Source organism: Mesocricetus auratus, unplaced genomic scaffold (assembly GCF_017639785.1).
Source record: "Mesocricetus auratus isolate SY011 unplaced genomic scaffold, BCM_Maur_2.0 Super-Scaffold_100007, whole genome shotgun sequence".
In the NCBI taxonomy this organism is placed as follows: domain Eukaryota; kingdom Metazoa; phylum Chordata; class Mammalia; order Rodentia; family Cricetidae; genus Mesocricetus; species Mesocricetus auratus.
This window is the reverse complement of record NW_024429191.1, coordinates 76,422,321-76,437,932: the sequence shown is the minus strand read 5'-3', so window position 1 is coordinate 76,437,932 and position 15,612 is coordinate 76,422,321. Positions and strand designations below refer to the sequence as shown.

The window sequence follows — 15,612 nt, the reverse complement described above, 5'->3', positions numbered from 1 at the left end:
GCTACCATCCACCCCGCCACAAAAAACGTGACTAAGTGACTGAGCAGGTGGAGAGGTGATGGAAAACCAGGGCAGAGCTCAGCAGGGACAAAGATGCATGTGCAGTGATCCAGGAACACAGGCCTAACGGCACTGACCCAGTGACAGCACTGCCGTCAGCCCTGGACACTTGACAAGACTAGGTCCCTAGCCGTGAGCAGCTGGAGTTGGCTGGGGAGCCGAGGCGCCCCTTCCTGGCCCCCAATTCTGTTTTCACTAGCAGCGAGCGAGTGCCACTGGGCAAACTGTTCCCACCCTGCCAGGTTCCGCCCTCTTGTTCACACCATGGCCACTCGTCTTACTTCTTTTTGAGATACAGTCTCACATGGCCCAGTTTGCTCTTGAGCCTGACCCAGGGCTGGGCTACAGGTGTGTACCATCATGTGTGGTTCGTGCACAGCTGGGACTAAACCCAGATTCTATGCAGGATGGGCAAGTAGTCTGCCAAATGACTCCATCTCTATTGCCTGGAGTCTCTTGGAAGCTTGTGCTCCTGATTTGAAGAGTCAGGAGGCCATAGTCTAGTCTTTTCTTTGATGACAGCCTAGGACACTCATCAATCTGCCCAACATTTGAGAGCCCCAAACCGGGGCCTCCTGACCTCAGTTCACCTCACCGTGATGACCTTCCCTGCAGATCTGCTGGCTCCTGATCACACTGGGGTTTGAGAAAGAGAAAGCACCTGAGCCTGTCAACACTGTGAGCCAACGAGTACAAGGAGCTTTGGAGAACTTTTTATTGTTTAAAAATCATAATTGAAGCTTCAAAAACATACAACCCAACATGTCCCAACTCCAGGCCCTAGTCCACACCCTAATCCACGGTTCTGTCTGTCCCCTCCTGCTGCCTACACCATTAGGCAGGACCCTGCCTCCAGGAGACTGCCACCCATTCTCCTGCCCACAGCGTATTGTCACCAGCTACAGAGAGGCATGGTAGCAAGAGGCGGATAGCTAGCTCCCAGCATCTCTGACCCCTGCACATACGCAGTCTGTGAGCTGTGTGGGAAAGGAGGCCAGGTTCCCGGGCAGGGCACCTCTGAGGGAAAAGACAAAAGCCAGTCTCACTCAGCCCACCCCTCCCCAGGCCCTGGCTCAAGGAAAGCTGTCATCATCATCTTCTGCCATCTCCTTGGCAAATTCCAAGTCCTGCTGCTCTCGCTCGCGCCGCTCCTGCAGAGAGAGGGGCTGCCGGCTTCACCCAAGGAAGGGGCTGGCCCTGCCCCCTAGAACCTTCCCTGCTTCCCTTTGAAAAGGTCCACCCTTCATTGTTGCTCACCTCTGCAGACTCCAGGTCCTTGTTGTAGGATTTGGGAGGAAAGCGCATGGCCTGAAAACAGCAGGTGGAGAAAGAGAAGCAGGATCACTGGCATGCCCTCTGCCTGCCCAGACACCAAGGTCTGAACACAACGGGCCATGGCCACCCTCCTGTGTGGGTGGGAAGTGACCATCCATCCACCCATCCATCCATCCATCCATCCATCCATCCATCCATCCATCCATCCATCCACCCACCCACCCACCCACCCACCCACCCACCCACCCACCCACCCATCCATCCATCCATCCATCCATCTGTAAAGGCAAGGTCTCTCTACATAGCTCTGGCTGGCCTGGAATTTACTATGTAGACCAGGCTGGCCTCAAACTCACAGAGATCCGCCTGCCTCTACCTTCAGAGTGCTGGGATTAAAGGCGTGCGCCATCATAGTAGTTTGGAATTGAATTCTTACACTACCAGAGTTAAGATGAGGACAGAAAGGGCTACATCACAAAGGCCTCTTTAATCTCAGAGGGCCTTGCACATCTGCTCAGTATACTTTGCCAGATTTTAAGGAAAGCAGCAAATAACTTGGTTCCTGGGTAAAGAGGAAGAAGACTCAGCCAGAACAGCACCAAACTCAGCATCTAGGCACAGAACTAAAAGCCACCTCATGGTTTATACAGGTGAGTCCGGCTAACTGCCCCACAGTGTGGAGTGACTCAGTCCCAGCAATCTCTAAGCAGGCTGGCCAGGCAGAGATGGGCTCAGAGAGGTGATTCCTCAACCTTTGGGATGCCTGCCTGCTCTTCCTGGTAACATCCCTTACATGCTACAAGGGAAGGCACTACAGTCCTGCTGGCAAGGGACATGGAGCCTTGGCAGAACCCTCTGTCCCCATGGCCCTGCTGCATGGGCTAGGATCCGGCTACTAATCGAACGAACCAGGCTTCCCTGAGGGTTCTGGGGTAGGCAGGGTCATAAATGCCAACTAGCAGGCTGGAGAGATGGCTGAGAGGTTAAGAGCACTGGCTGTTCTTCCAGAGGTCCTGAGTTCAATTCCCAGCACCCACATGGTGGCTCTCAACCATCTGTAATGAGGTCTGGTGCCCTCTCCTGGAGTGCAGGTGTACATGAAGGCAGAACACTATACATATTAAATAATTTAAAAAGGCCCTTTGCCTATTAAAAAAAACTGCCAGCTAGCCCAGTCAGTAGCCCAGGGCGCCTCACCTTGACAGACATGTTGTGGATGTCCAGGCAGAAGGAGATCCGCTGGTGGAAGGCTAGCTGGGGCTCCCGGGTCGAGTAGATATCAATCATCTCTTTGGATTGAACATAGCCTTTCTCGTGATTGATGCTGGCCTCGATCACTCCGTCCCGGATGGCCTGTGGGCTCCCAAAGGGAGGGAAGGTCACCTCCTGCCAGTTGTGCTGTTCTGGTCCTCTGTCCTAACACTCACGCCCAGATTCATTCTTTCCGGCCACCTCCTGCTTTGCCATAGTTACTGGCACTTTCCCTCCTACTCCTGCCCCGTCACAGGCAGGAAGGTCACAGCCTTGGCCACTGTGGCTCCCAAGTCAGTCCCACCTTGGCGACAATGAACTCTGCATCTTCTGGGCTATCCAGCTGCAGCTTCTGGGCAATGTCCGCCAGGGAGATACGGGAATAGGAGAGGCTGATCATGCGCACACCTGTGTGAGGAGTGAATGGCAGGTAGGCACGGACAGGTCACCACCCCCACCCACCAGGCTGCCCGTCCTGGGAAGACAGCCCGTCTGCACGCTGTACAGACCCAGATGCACACCTGTCTTAATCACATTGTGCCGCAGCCGGATAATTAGGGTGTAGGTCCCGTCTGTTTGAAACTTCTCCCCAAACTGATCCAGGACTTGGTTGAACTTGGCAAGATTTCCTGTCCTAACAGCTGTGAGGACAGGAGTGGCTCAGTTGGTGTAAATGGGTAGACACACCAGGCCCCAAGGGAGGGCTCTGGGACATCAGCCTTACCTTGGGTGAGAAGGAAGTAGGGCATGAGAGAGCGTTTGAGGGAGGGCTGACGGAACTGCAGGCGGTCTGGGATCTCCCCCAACAGGAGCTCCACCACAATCAGAAGCTTGTGCACCTGCGCAGGGTGTGACAGGGAGCACAGTGGGCAGGGAGCGCATACACGGGAAAATGAATGGGGCTCTGATCTCGTCACATAGCGAGGAAGAGGGCAGAATTGCAGTGCACACAGTCAAGCAGGTAGACACAGACACAGTAAACAAATCTACGAGGGAGGGACGCAGAGACGGCTCAGCCTTTGAGCATGTTAGACGCTTTGGCAGAGGACAGGAGTCTGGTCCCCAGCACCCACATGGAAGCTCATAACTGCCTGTAACACCAGCTCCAGGGCATGTGACACCTTCTTTGATTTCTGTGGGAACCCACAAACACCTGATGCACATTGACAGGCACCCCACACATATTTGAGACCAATCTGGTCTGCAGAGAGAGTTCTAGGACAGCCAGGGCTATGTAGGACTTACTGATGGGGCTCCACCAGCATGTGGCACACTGTTTTATTACCTGTACTTGTAGTGATTTTTGCTGTTTGAGGCAGGGTCTTACACTATGTAGTTCAGACTGGCTTCGAACATGTCACCTTCCTGTGTTAGCCTCCTACCTACCTGCCACCACACATGCCTTTTAGTGATTTTTAAAAGGAATTTAGGTCGGGAGGTGGCGGCGCACGCCTTTTAATTCTAGCGCTCAGGATGCAGAGGCAGGAGGATCTGAGTTCGAGACCAGCCTGGTCTACAAGAGTGAGTTCCAGGCCGGGCGTTGGTGGCGCACGCCTTTAATCCCAGCACTTGGGAGGCAGAGACAGGCGGATCTTTGTGAGTTCGAGACCAGCCTGGTCTACAAGAGCTAGTTCCAAGACAGCCTCCAAAGCCACAGAGAAACCCTGCCTCAAGCCCCTCCCCCCAAAAGAAACTTTAGTATGTGACTTTTAGTGTAAGCAATCTTCCAGGCTACTCAAGTGTCCCATGTGTCTAGAAATTCCTTTGTGTGAAAATTCTAATATTCCCAAAACCAATTCAAATTTCTTTAAAACCAAGTTGGTACAGTCTGAGTCGAACACCATGCTCTCCAGCACACTGACCCAACACTTCGTATGCTCACCCACTGGCAAGGGAACAGTGGAGGCTGGTGCCATGCCGAGGCAGGAACATAGGCCTATGGCTGGAAGAACTGGGCCCATAGCCGGGCTCTGGTACTTTACACACGCCTGTGGCCCTTGGAGGCAACACTCTCCCTCTCTTTGAAACTCCACTGCTGAGAGATGCCCTCTTCATCCCTTCTTGTCATTCAGGGTGCTGCACACCAAAGCTGACCCAGAGACCTTTTGTGTCTGAAGGCTCTGAAGTGGCCAAGGTTTATGTGCACAGGAGCCCCTCGGCTGTGAATGATGAGACTGTCTGGACTTCCCAGCCACAGACAACACTCATCCACACAGGCACTTAAAGCCTGGGCTTATCAACACAAGCCAGGCCATGCCTAGGACAGCTGCTTGGAGCCTGGGGACATCATCTGAGCAGAAGCGGGCAGAGGAGCTGAAGTGTCACTGACGGCTGGGACACTCAGAGATGGGCAGCAGCAGCGGTAGGATGAGGAAGCTCGGGCTCTAGCACAGGGAAGCAGACCTAAAGGGTATCCGATGAGCAAGAGGGGCAGGGACAAGCGACTTGGCTTACCGTCTGCTTGAAGCCAACAGCTGTGTGCTGTGGGGCCTTGCGCAGAGCATTGGTCATCGTTCTCCGGGCTTCAGAGTACTCCAGCTGGATAGCTTTGATTCGGCCTAGAGGTACGGGAGAGGAGACTGCGTCAAAAGAGTGGTGTCAGCCAGGTGGTAAGGGTGCACACCTTTAATCCCAGCACTCAGGAGGCAGAGGCAGGTGGATCTCTGTGAGTTCCAGGCCAGCCTGGTCTAAAGAGCAAGTTTGAGGACAGCCAGGGCTACACAGAGAAACCCTGTCTCAAAACAAACAAACAAACAAGCGGTGGCATTCACCACAACCACCACTACCCCTCTTTGGGCAATATTCTGTCTTTAGAATATTCCAATACACTTTGCCTGATGATTTATAGAGTATCCCACGTGTGGGCCCAGATTGTGCTAATCAGCCCAAACTTGGTCCCTCCTTGCCTATCTGGGATGAGTGCTGTCTGCGTCAAATGGGCCAACCCTGAAAAGTCTACATCACAGATCCTGAGCCACACCCTGCTTGTGGGGGAGCGGGGACACCCCTGCTTACCTGTGTAGTAGAGGTACCTGGCCCATTCATTGTTGTTAGCCTGTTCGGGGAAGACAGACTTGGACACTAGTTTCTCAGCCTGGTCATACAAGCTGTAATGTAGGTAATTCCGAAGCAAGAGGTTCAATAGGGTAGCCTGTCCGTCTGCATCATGCCGGAGGGTGGCCGTCCGGAGCCGGGCATGCAAGAAACTTTGGGAAGGAAAGCAAGAAGATGTCAAACTCTCAAACCATGTCAGGTTTAACCCCACATCTTTAACCCCAGCACTTGGGAGGCAGAGACAAATGGGCTTCTATGAGTTCGAGGCCAGCCTGGTCTACAGAGCGAGTTCCAGGACAGCCTCCAAAACAATACAGAGAAACCCTGTCTCGAAAAACAAACAAAAAAACCTCTAATGGGTTTCTTTTTTTTTCTGGTTTTTCGAGACAGGATTTCTCTGTGGCTTTGGAGGCTGTCCTGGAACTCGCTTGGTAGTCCAGGCTGGCCTGGAACTCACAAAGATCCACCTGCCTCTGCCTCCCGAGTGCTGGGATTAAAGGCGTGCGCCCAACGCCCGGCCTTTAATGGTTTTCAAAACCACTAAAAAACTGTGTGGGTGAGTGTGCGGCAATAGCACAGATAGGCAGGTCAGAGGACAACTTTAGGGAACTGGTTTTATCTTTGTATTATGTGGATCTCAGGGATGGGTCTCAGGTTGCTGGACTGTTACACACTGAACCATTTTGTAAGACCATTTTAAGCAGCCTGGTCACCCCAGGACATGGTACAGGAAAGGATAGACTTGAAGGTGGGGAGAGGGTTCTGGGCAAAGGAGAGCTCAAAGGTTCTGAAGTATGTCTGCTTTGCCTGGAAGAACAGGAAGTTAGCGTACTGGAGGAGAGGTGAGCCAACAAAGAAGAAAGTTGGCCACTTCAGTTCTCAAACTACTGTGAGGGCTCTGGCTTTTCAAAAGGACCAGAGGTGGGGGTGGGGTGAGTGTAACGGGTTTTGAACAGAAAGTCAAAATATTTCTAGCATGTCCTTTCAACCCTAACTCATCCACCCACAATCCTCCCTAGCTCTGAGGTGACAAAAAAACCCCAGGGGGCAGTCTGCGAAAGCCCAGAGGTTTTATCTCCATTGCTCAGGGAGGGTGACCACAGCTCAAGGCATGTGAGCTATTACCCATCACCTGCTGGGCATCTGTGGTGGCTTGAACAAGAATGTCCCCACAGGCCCATACACTTGAATGCTTAGTCACCAAGGAGTGGCACTATTTGAAAGACTTAGAAGGGTTAGGAGGTGTGGCCTTGTCAGAGGAAATGTGTCACTGAGGTTTCAAAAGTCCAAACATCTAAGCAGAGGCATCTAAGTGAGGCAGAGGCAGGAGGATCTCTGCATTTGAGGCCAGCCTGGTCTACAGAATGAGCTCCAGGACAGCCAGGGGCTACACAGAAAACCCCGTCTTGAAAATCTCAAGGGGAAAAAAAGTTCAAGGCCGCCCCCTACCCTCGCTCAGCTCTTCCAGAGTCACACATGCGGCCATGACAATGGACTAAACCTTTTGAGTTGCTTTAGTCATGGTGTCTCTTCGGAGCAATAGAACAGTGACTGAGACAGAACCTCACACCCACTAGTTCCTCATTCTCTCCAGGCCCACAACTTTGTAGTAGTGATGACCATGGTTCTGATCCCACGGAGACCTTGGCTCCTCATACCTGCGCACTACATCCAGCTTGTCCAGGAACTCATAGACCCGGGCGTGATAATAGTAACACTTTGCAGCTACGAGGTCCAGGGCTCGGCGGTTCTGGGTACTGATCTTCTGCATTAAGTCGTCAGAGATTTTCTGGGCCTGGCAGGGGGTTGGGGGGCAAAAGAACCACATGTTAATTCCTCCAAACATCAAAGAGGAAGTATGAGCCAGCAATTCCGCTCCTAAGTGTACATCCAAAAGAACTGTAAACAGCTACCCACAAAACCCTATAGACTAATGCTACATCATTCAAAATCATCCAAGGATTCCTTGGGGTCTGAAGAACACATAAAGAACCAAGTGTGGTGCTACATGCCTGTAATCCTAGAACTTGGGAGGGAGGAAGAGCCAGTTTGAGGCAAGGATGGGCTAGAGAAAAAACACTAAACAAACAAAGCAACAATAAACAAAGTAAGGTAGGGGGCTGGAGAGATGGCTCAGAGGTTAAGAGCACTGGCTGCTCTTCCAGAGGTCCTGAGTTCAATTCCCAGCAACCACATGGTGGCTCTCAACCATCTATAATGGGGTCTGATGCCCTCTTCTGGTATACATGCAGGCAGAACACTGTATAAATAATAAAGAAATAAATCTTTAAAAAAAAAAACAAAGTAAGGTATATGCATTAGAGTATTAACCAGTCACAAAAATGTGATTCCACTAGGACAGCAGCAAGTCTCAGGCCAGCTTGGATTATAGAGTGAAACACTGCACCAAAACAAAGTAAAAATGACAGGCTAGGGGTATGGCTCCCTGGCTCAGTGCTCGCCCAGCAAAAGCACAAACGACATCCTAGCTTCCATCTTCATTTAGAAGAACGTAGAATGATGTGTTCATTGATCCATGCTATGCCATGACCCTCTGCATAATCTTTAAACTCTGTACTAAGTGCAAGAAGCACATCTTCCTTAGACAGAAAGCACATTGGTGGTTTGTGGGAAGAGAGAGGGTGGCAAGTGTTTGTGCTGGAGTAAGGAACATGCCCTTGGTGTTAGCACTGATGGCTGTATAGCCCTCTCTGTATACAGGAAAACCACCCAACTGTATACAAACGGGGACGAATTTTATCTAAAAACAAAAACAAACAAACGAGCAAAAACCAAGCAAGCAGAACCCCGATGTGAAAAAGAACAAAGCAGAACACGCAGAGTAGCACCCGTCACTTCTGCATGTCCGTGTAGACACAGCCGTCAACAAGACGGCCCAATCTGGCAAGTGACAGAACTGTAGTGCAGGTTGAATAGCCAATGCCCCTTACTGGAAGCACTGCAGGCCAGACATGAGTTTATTTCCTTTTATCTGATGTGTATGACTGATTTGCCTTAATGTATATTAGGAGCATCACATGCCTGCCTGGTGCCCAAGCCAGAAGATGTTGAACCCCTGGAGCTGGAGTCACAGATGCTTGTGAGGTGCCGTGTGGGTGCTGGGAATCAAACCTGGGCCCTCTTCAACAGTAGCCAGTGCTCTTGAACACCTGAGTCATCTCTCCAGCCTCACAGAGTTGGCTTTTCCTTTCTTTTCTTTTGGTTTTTCGAGACAGGGTTTCTCTGTGTAGCTTTGGAAGCCTATCCTGGCACTCGCTCTGTAGACCAGGCTGGCCTCGAACTCACAGAGATCCGCCTGCCTCTGCCTCCCGAGCACTGGGATTAAAGGCGTGCGCCACCACTACTCGGCCCCAGAGCTGGCTTTTTTAAAATATAATTTTGGAAATTTGCATGTGCATATGTCTTCTATCAATCCTTCTGCCTCAGCCTCCTGGGTGCTGAAGTAAGACATGCACCATTCATGGTTAGCTGCCATTTCTTTTTCTTTTCTTTCTAGGTTTTCAAGACAGGGTTTCCCTGTGGAGCCCTGGCTGTCCTGGAACTCACTATGTAGATCAGGCTAGTCTTGAACTCAGATATTCTCCTGCCTCTGCCTCCTGAGTATTAGGATTGAAAGCATGTGCCACCACCACCTGGCCACTGCTACTATTTCTGTTTTATTTTCTTTCTTTTTTTGATTTTTCAAGATAGGATTTCTCTGTGTGGAACAGTCCTGGCTGTCCTGAAACTCCGTTTGTAGATCAGGCTGACCTTGAACTCACTGAAATCCACCTGCTGATGGGGGATGTCCTTCTGAATGTTATGAATATGCTGCTCTTATTGGTTGATGAATAAAGTTGTTTTGGCCAATGGGCAGGCAGGACATATAGGTGAGACTCAGACTAGGAGAATTCTGGGAAGAGGGACTGAAAGAGTGAGTTGCAAGGAACTACCATGTAGCCACCAGGAACGTAGGACACCTGGGCATTCTCCTGCCAAGACCATGTAGAGATACGTAGATTAATAGAAATGGGTTAATAATTAAGAGAGAGCTAGCCAATAAGAAGCCTGAGCAATAGATCAAACAGTTTATAATTAATATAAGCCTCTGTGTATTTATTTGGAACTAAACACCTATGGACCAGGTGGGACAGAAACTTCCATCTGCAACCTGCCTCTGCCTCCCAAGTGTAGCGATTAAAGGCATGCACCACAACTGCCCAGCTACTATTTCTTAAAGATCTTGAATGTTTACTCTGTGCAAATGTGAGACAGGGTTTCACTCTGCAGCCCATGCTGGCCTCGAACTCCTATTGTGTCTCAGTCTCTGAGCAATGGGACTGTAGGTGTGCACTGCCGTGCCTGGCTTGGGGAGGTAGGCGGGGAGACAAGACAGTTCACAGCGATCCCCTCTACTTCTTCACTGGAGATAATTTCCCCCAGAGGCCCGGGGCTCACTAATTATTCCCACCACATCCTGGGTACCTCTTTGTAGCGTTTGCTGTTCATTAGGAAGATCACCATGAGCAGCTGGAGATAGGCTTCTACTTCAGGTAGAAGGGGCGCTGATGCAGCCTTTCCTGTGCGTGGACGGAACTGTAGATCGGCTTCTGTGTCCATGGGCTAGGAGAGGACAGAGCTACCATGGAAAAGTGCAGCCAAACCAATCAACAAGAGTTTACTGGGTACTCTCTCTGTGTTTCAACGCACACTTACTGAGTACCTACTATGACAAAGAATTTGGCAGGTGCTGAGCATACAAAATTAAAGACAGTTCTTTTCTTGGAGTGTCGAGGAGGTTGACAACAGAATAAAGATTTCTGTAATCTCGCAAAAGGCTTGACTTCAGAATGAAGCCACCACACCTGAGATCACTGCAAATCCTATCAGATACCCTTGAAGCCAGCCCAACTCACTTCTTCTAGGAAGGGTAGCAGGAAGTCTCGAGTGGCATTATTGGAGGTGAAGAAGCCATGCACGGCCTTATACAGAACATAGTGGTTGAGGCGGCGTGACGTGGACGGCAGCATCCGCAGCGCCCGCAGCACAAACCGAGGCTCCTTGCCTGAAACAGCCTTCTCCAGCTGTTTCACATGCTCTTTGATGTCTACAGAGGGCCAGAGAAGAAAAAGAAGTTAATTCCAATTCTTCCTGTTCCCCACCACTCTGGGGGAGCAGTTCCAAGGAGCACCTACAAAGGGGGCAGTATGTAGATTTCCTCCTTTTGACCCAATGGAGTTAAGCAATATTAATGGATGCAGCGCACCACTTTTCAGACATAACTGGGAAACAAGGAAAAATAGGGCTTGGGCAGGGGATAGGGTAGAGGATAGCAGAAAGGCATAGAAAACAGTTGAGAAACAAAGTCTGGTTAAAAGAAACTACTGGGGGCTGGAGAGATGGCTCTTCCAAAGGACCCAGGTTCAATTCCCAGCACCCACATGGCACCTCCCAACTGTCTGTAACTCCAGTTCCAGGGGATTGGACACCCTCACACAGACATACATACAGGCAAAGAATCAATGCACATAAAAATAAATGGGGGGGAGGACTACTGGCTCTAACTTCAAAACAAAAGTGGACACTGGACATAAGCAGAGGATGGCAAACCAATAAAAGACATGAAGACTGTATTTTGGTAGTATCCAAATACCTAAAAGTGGAAACATTTACAGTAACGGGAAAAGAACATTTATAATATAAATCAGATTTTCAGGACAACATAAAAAGCTTTAGAAACGGGGCTGAAGAGATGGTTCAGTGTTAAGAGTACTGTCGTCTCTTTCAGAGGACCTAGATTCTATTCCCAGCACCCACATGGCAGCTCACATCCATCTATAACTATAGTTCCAGGGGTCAGATGTCCTCTTCTGGTCTTTGTGGACACTGCACACATGCAAACACACAGGTAAAACACTCATACACACAAACACAAATTTAAATGTAGACATGTTTACCATTTTTGACTAGATTTATAAATTCTGGGAAGCCACATTTAAATAGTTACAATAGAAGATTAAAAATTTAGGATTAGAGATGATGATTGCAAAACTACTTAAAAGAACAAGGAACATGAAAAACTTTAAATATGCAGTGAATACAAACGATAATGAAATGCTCATGCACACACATACTCAGGCGCAACTGGCTACTTTTATTTCAAGTGAAAAGACCTTTCTGTACATAGATCCTGTTGAAAACTTTTAGAGTAGGAGTTGTTGCAGTCCATATACACACCTCAAAAGTACCACTCAGGGCATAATAACTTGGTTTATCTCCATGTTTTGAAGTAGTTTCTCATGTAGTTATAGTTAAGGGGGAGGGGGCCGGGCGTTGGTGGCCCACGCCTTTAATCCCAGCACTCCGGGAGGAGGAGGCAGGCGGATCTCTGTGAGTTCGAGGCCAGCCTGGTCTACCGAGCGAGTTCTAGGACAGCCTCCAAAACTATACAGAGAAACCCTGTCTTGAAAAAACAAAAAAACAAAACAAAAAAAAAAAACACGGGGGGGGGAGGGGGAGAGAGGGAGGGAGAAATTCCCAGTACTTGGAAAACTGCACAGAATCACAATGAGAAGTCTCACCCCACCCACTTCATACAAGGATAGGATGGACTAAGCGGGAAAAGTAAAACAGCGACTTAAGGGGGTCAAAAGGAACTGACATCTGGAAGCAAAAAGTTGAAGATGGTGGTGGCTTATAGGAATCGAGGCCACAGCTAAGCATTATAGACAAACAAAACAACAAAAAGAGAAACGCTCGAACTCTTAAGGAACGAGGGAGTACGGACCTCAAGAGAGAGGAAAAGAGCAACGGGAGAGTTTAGTTACTTCAGTTACAGAAGTAAGGAAGCAGCACAGGGCAGAAATGGTTCTCCTAGGGAGTTCGCTGAAGATGGAGCTACAGAACCCTTTAGAAACTCTTAACTAAGGGGCCAGTGTAATGTTAGACTCAAATACAAACGCTGGTTTCTATAGATCAATAATCTTTCGGAGGCGCTAGAATCGGTTGGATAGGGTGTACTGGAGTAGATCAGTGGGAAGGACTGAGGAAAAGGCTCGGTGAGACCAAGATGCAACCCCACATGAGAAGAGGGAGTGTGAGGAGAGCAATCCGCAGCCTGGAGAACAGGTTCAGCAGTCGCCGGCTGGGGTCGAGAGCGTCAGGGTGGCAGGGCGGGCACTTCCGACCCCAGCCCCATTGACCGAACACACGGAACCGAGGAAGGTGGAGGCTGCGCGGAGGTCCCGGGTAGAAGTCGCATCACCGTGGCCGCTGTCACCCGTGATCGCGGCACGTCCCAGACGCGGGCTCCCGTACCTTCCAAGGTGACAGTGTCCAGCTCTCGTTGGGAGTGCTCGGTCGCGGCTGCTTTGCCGTCTCCTTCCCCCGTTGAGCCGCTCCCCGCTGCTGCCTCCTCTTTCATCTCCACATCCTGGGGGGCCGGCGGCGGCGGTTCTTGTTCCCCTCCCGGTGGCGGCTTTGCCTTGTCGGCGCCTCGGCGCCGCGCCGAGCCCTCCTGCTTCATGGCGCCCGGGGTCGCGGCCTAGTCCGGGGACCGAGGCAGGGGCCTCGCCTACACCCTCACACCAGAGACCAGGCACAGAGACGGGCCTGCACACCAGCGCGGGCTCGCGTCGGGCCGCACGATGACCGAGCAGCTGCAAACTCCTTCCCGGCGCTGGGGCTTCTGGGAAATGCCAGGCCCGGCGAGCGGATGACCGAGTCTAGGGAGGGGAAAGAAATCAACAGCCGAGGTGCACGATGAAGGCGGACCTTCTAGGAAGGGGGAGGAGTGAGCAAGAAATTGTGGCGCTTAAGAGAGGCGATTTTATCTTCCTCTCGAGGGCATTTTTCTGGATGTCCGCGAGAGGTCCGCTTAGGCTCCAATCTGGGCTACCACAGACTCCAATACGTAAGTGGGCAGGGCCTATCTGAGCGCAGATCCAGGTGACATCACAAGTTGCCGGGCTTTTTTTTTTTCCTTGTCCGCCTGGCAAGCTCTCCCGGTTTGCTCAGGTCAGGTCCTCAATGAAATCTGTCTGGCTCGCGCTCTCAACGCCCGCCGGGTGCTTCCATCACCGGGAAGAAAAGGAGCCTGTATACTTGTAGCTAGGTTGTTAGGTTGAACTGAGCTCAACCCCTGTGGCATCGGAACTTCCTTGTTAAATTTTGTTTTGTTTTTCGAGACAGGGTTTCTTTGTAACTTTGGAGCCTGGCTCTGTAGACTACGCTGGCCTCGAACGCACAGAGGTCCTCCTGCCTCTGCTTCTCGAGTGCTGGAATTAAAGGTGTGCATCACTACGGCCCGGTTCTTGTCAAGTTTTTGCATAGTGTTGAATATAAGGCACATCACCTCTGCAGCCTGGGAGTGTGTTGGGGTTGGGTGTATTTGTGTAGAATTAGTCAAATTTAATAGTTGTGTATGGCTCAGGGCCAGTACGTAGAGGATCATTGCAAAACCCAGCTCAAGAATGTAATGTAGGGCCAGATGTGCTGGTAAACACTTTTAATCTCAGCACTAGGTAGGCTGATCTCTGACTTTGAGGTCAGCCTGGTCTACACAGCAAGTTCCAGGATAGCCAGAACTACATAATAAGACTCTCAAATAATAATAATAATAGTAATAGTAATAATAATGTGGTTGGCGAGATGACTCAGGGGATAAAGGCACTTGCCACCAAGTGTGAAGACATGAATTTGATACCTGGGTCCCATGGTAGAAGGAGAGAAAAGAGTCCCACAAGTTGTTTTCTGAACTCCTCAAACATGCTGTGGCATGCTCCCATTAAAAAATGTCTTTAAAAAAATAGGGAGGGAGGGAAGGAGTAGGAGAAGGAGCAGAGAGAGAGAGAGACAGCGAGAGCGAGCCTGTAATGTACCAGTCAGGTACTATGCTCCACTCCAGTAATTCCCAGCACTTAGAAGGCTGAGAAAATTGTCATTACATGGAGGTTAGCCTGGGTTACAGAGTTCCAGAAAAGTGTGAATGTTTGCTGCCTTCTCAAAAACTCAAAGCAACCGGAGAGCAAGGTGAGTTAGTAGATAAAGGTGTTGCCATAAGCCTGAGGACTCAGGAATTCCATTCCTGGAAACAGGAAAAGGTGGAAGGAGGGAACTGACTGACTGCACAAAGTTGTCATCTTTTCTAATGAAAACAGAAAGGGTGGTATCATAGGGACCTTGAGAAAGAAGTTGGCACTCCACATGTTCTGCCTTGGGATGCAGTGCTGTGGGGATGGAGGAAGAGGGTGGAGTCTCTGCCAAGGGGCTCTCGGGAGCAGTTTGTGGAGGCCTTTATACATCCAGATGCCTGTGAATGGGGGCGGAATGATGGCCTCCTTGGGACACACAAATGGAAGAAAACTGGACCAGAAAGCCTTCCCATTCCTTTCCCACAGGACTCCTTCAGCACTGGTTTTGAAGATACAGGGGTCAGTTTCTCAAAGCACCAAACAACTCCAGCATGGAAACCTGATCTCTGTAAACAGAGCTGGGCCTGGCTCAGCACATGCTCTAACAAGGGTTTAGAAGACACAGATGTCTATTTCCTATTTTATATTTCTAAATCCTTAGGACATATATATATATATATATATATTTGAGACAGACTCAACTATGTAGCCCTGGTTGGCCAGTAACTCATAGGGGTTCACCCTTTGCCTCCAGAGTATTGGGATAAAAGGCAACTAGATTGTTATCTACCCTACCACACCTGGCAGCTGCATATCTTTCTTTAAACTTGTATTTATTTAGTTAGTTGGGGCCACTCTCTTCACAGTGTATGTGAGGAAGTCAGAGGACAACTTTCTGAAGTCCATTCTCTCTGCCCACCATGTGGGGCCTGGCAATTGAAGCCAGGCCATGAGGCTTCGCAGCAAGTGCTACTGAGCCACCTTGCTGGTGTCCCTACTTATCTCTTGTGTCATTTTTATGTTTATTCTATTGGGACAAAAAGTTCTCTGTTTGCCTGTC

At 50.1% G+C, this 15,612-nt stretch overlaps 1 protein-coding gene across 1 annotated transcript; it reads right to left on the bottom strand.

The window, feature by feature from the left end:
• Nucleotides 1-761: 761 nt before the first annotated feature.
• On the bottom strand, nucleotides 762-13,337 carry Psmd3 (proteasome 26S subunit, non-ATPase 3). The gene is made up of 12 exons (XM_005075947.4): nucleotides 12,958-13,337; nucleotides 10,557-10,747; nucleotides 10,126-10,263; nucleotides 7,299-7,435; nucleotides 5,602-5,792; nucleotides 5,041-5,144; nucleotides 3,311-3,425; nucleotides 3,108-3,227; nucleotides 2,891-2,994; nucleotides 2,533-2,688; nucleotides 1,318-1,368; nucleotides 762-1,211 (listed from the first exon to the last, which is right to left on the bottom strand). The coding sequence occupies exons 1-12, from the start codon at nucleotides 13,163-13,165 to the stop codon at nucleotides 1,134-1,136; spliced, it is 1,593 nt and encodes a 530-aa protein (XP_005076004.1). The 5' UTR covers nucleotides 13,166-13,337; the 3' UTR covers nucleotides 762-1,133.
• Nucleotides 13,338-15,612: the final 2,275 nt, after the last annotated feature.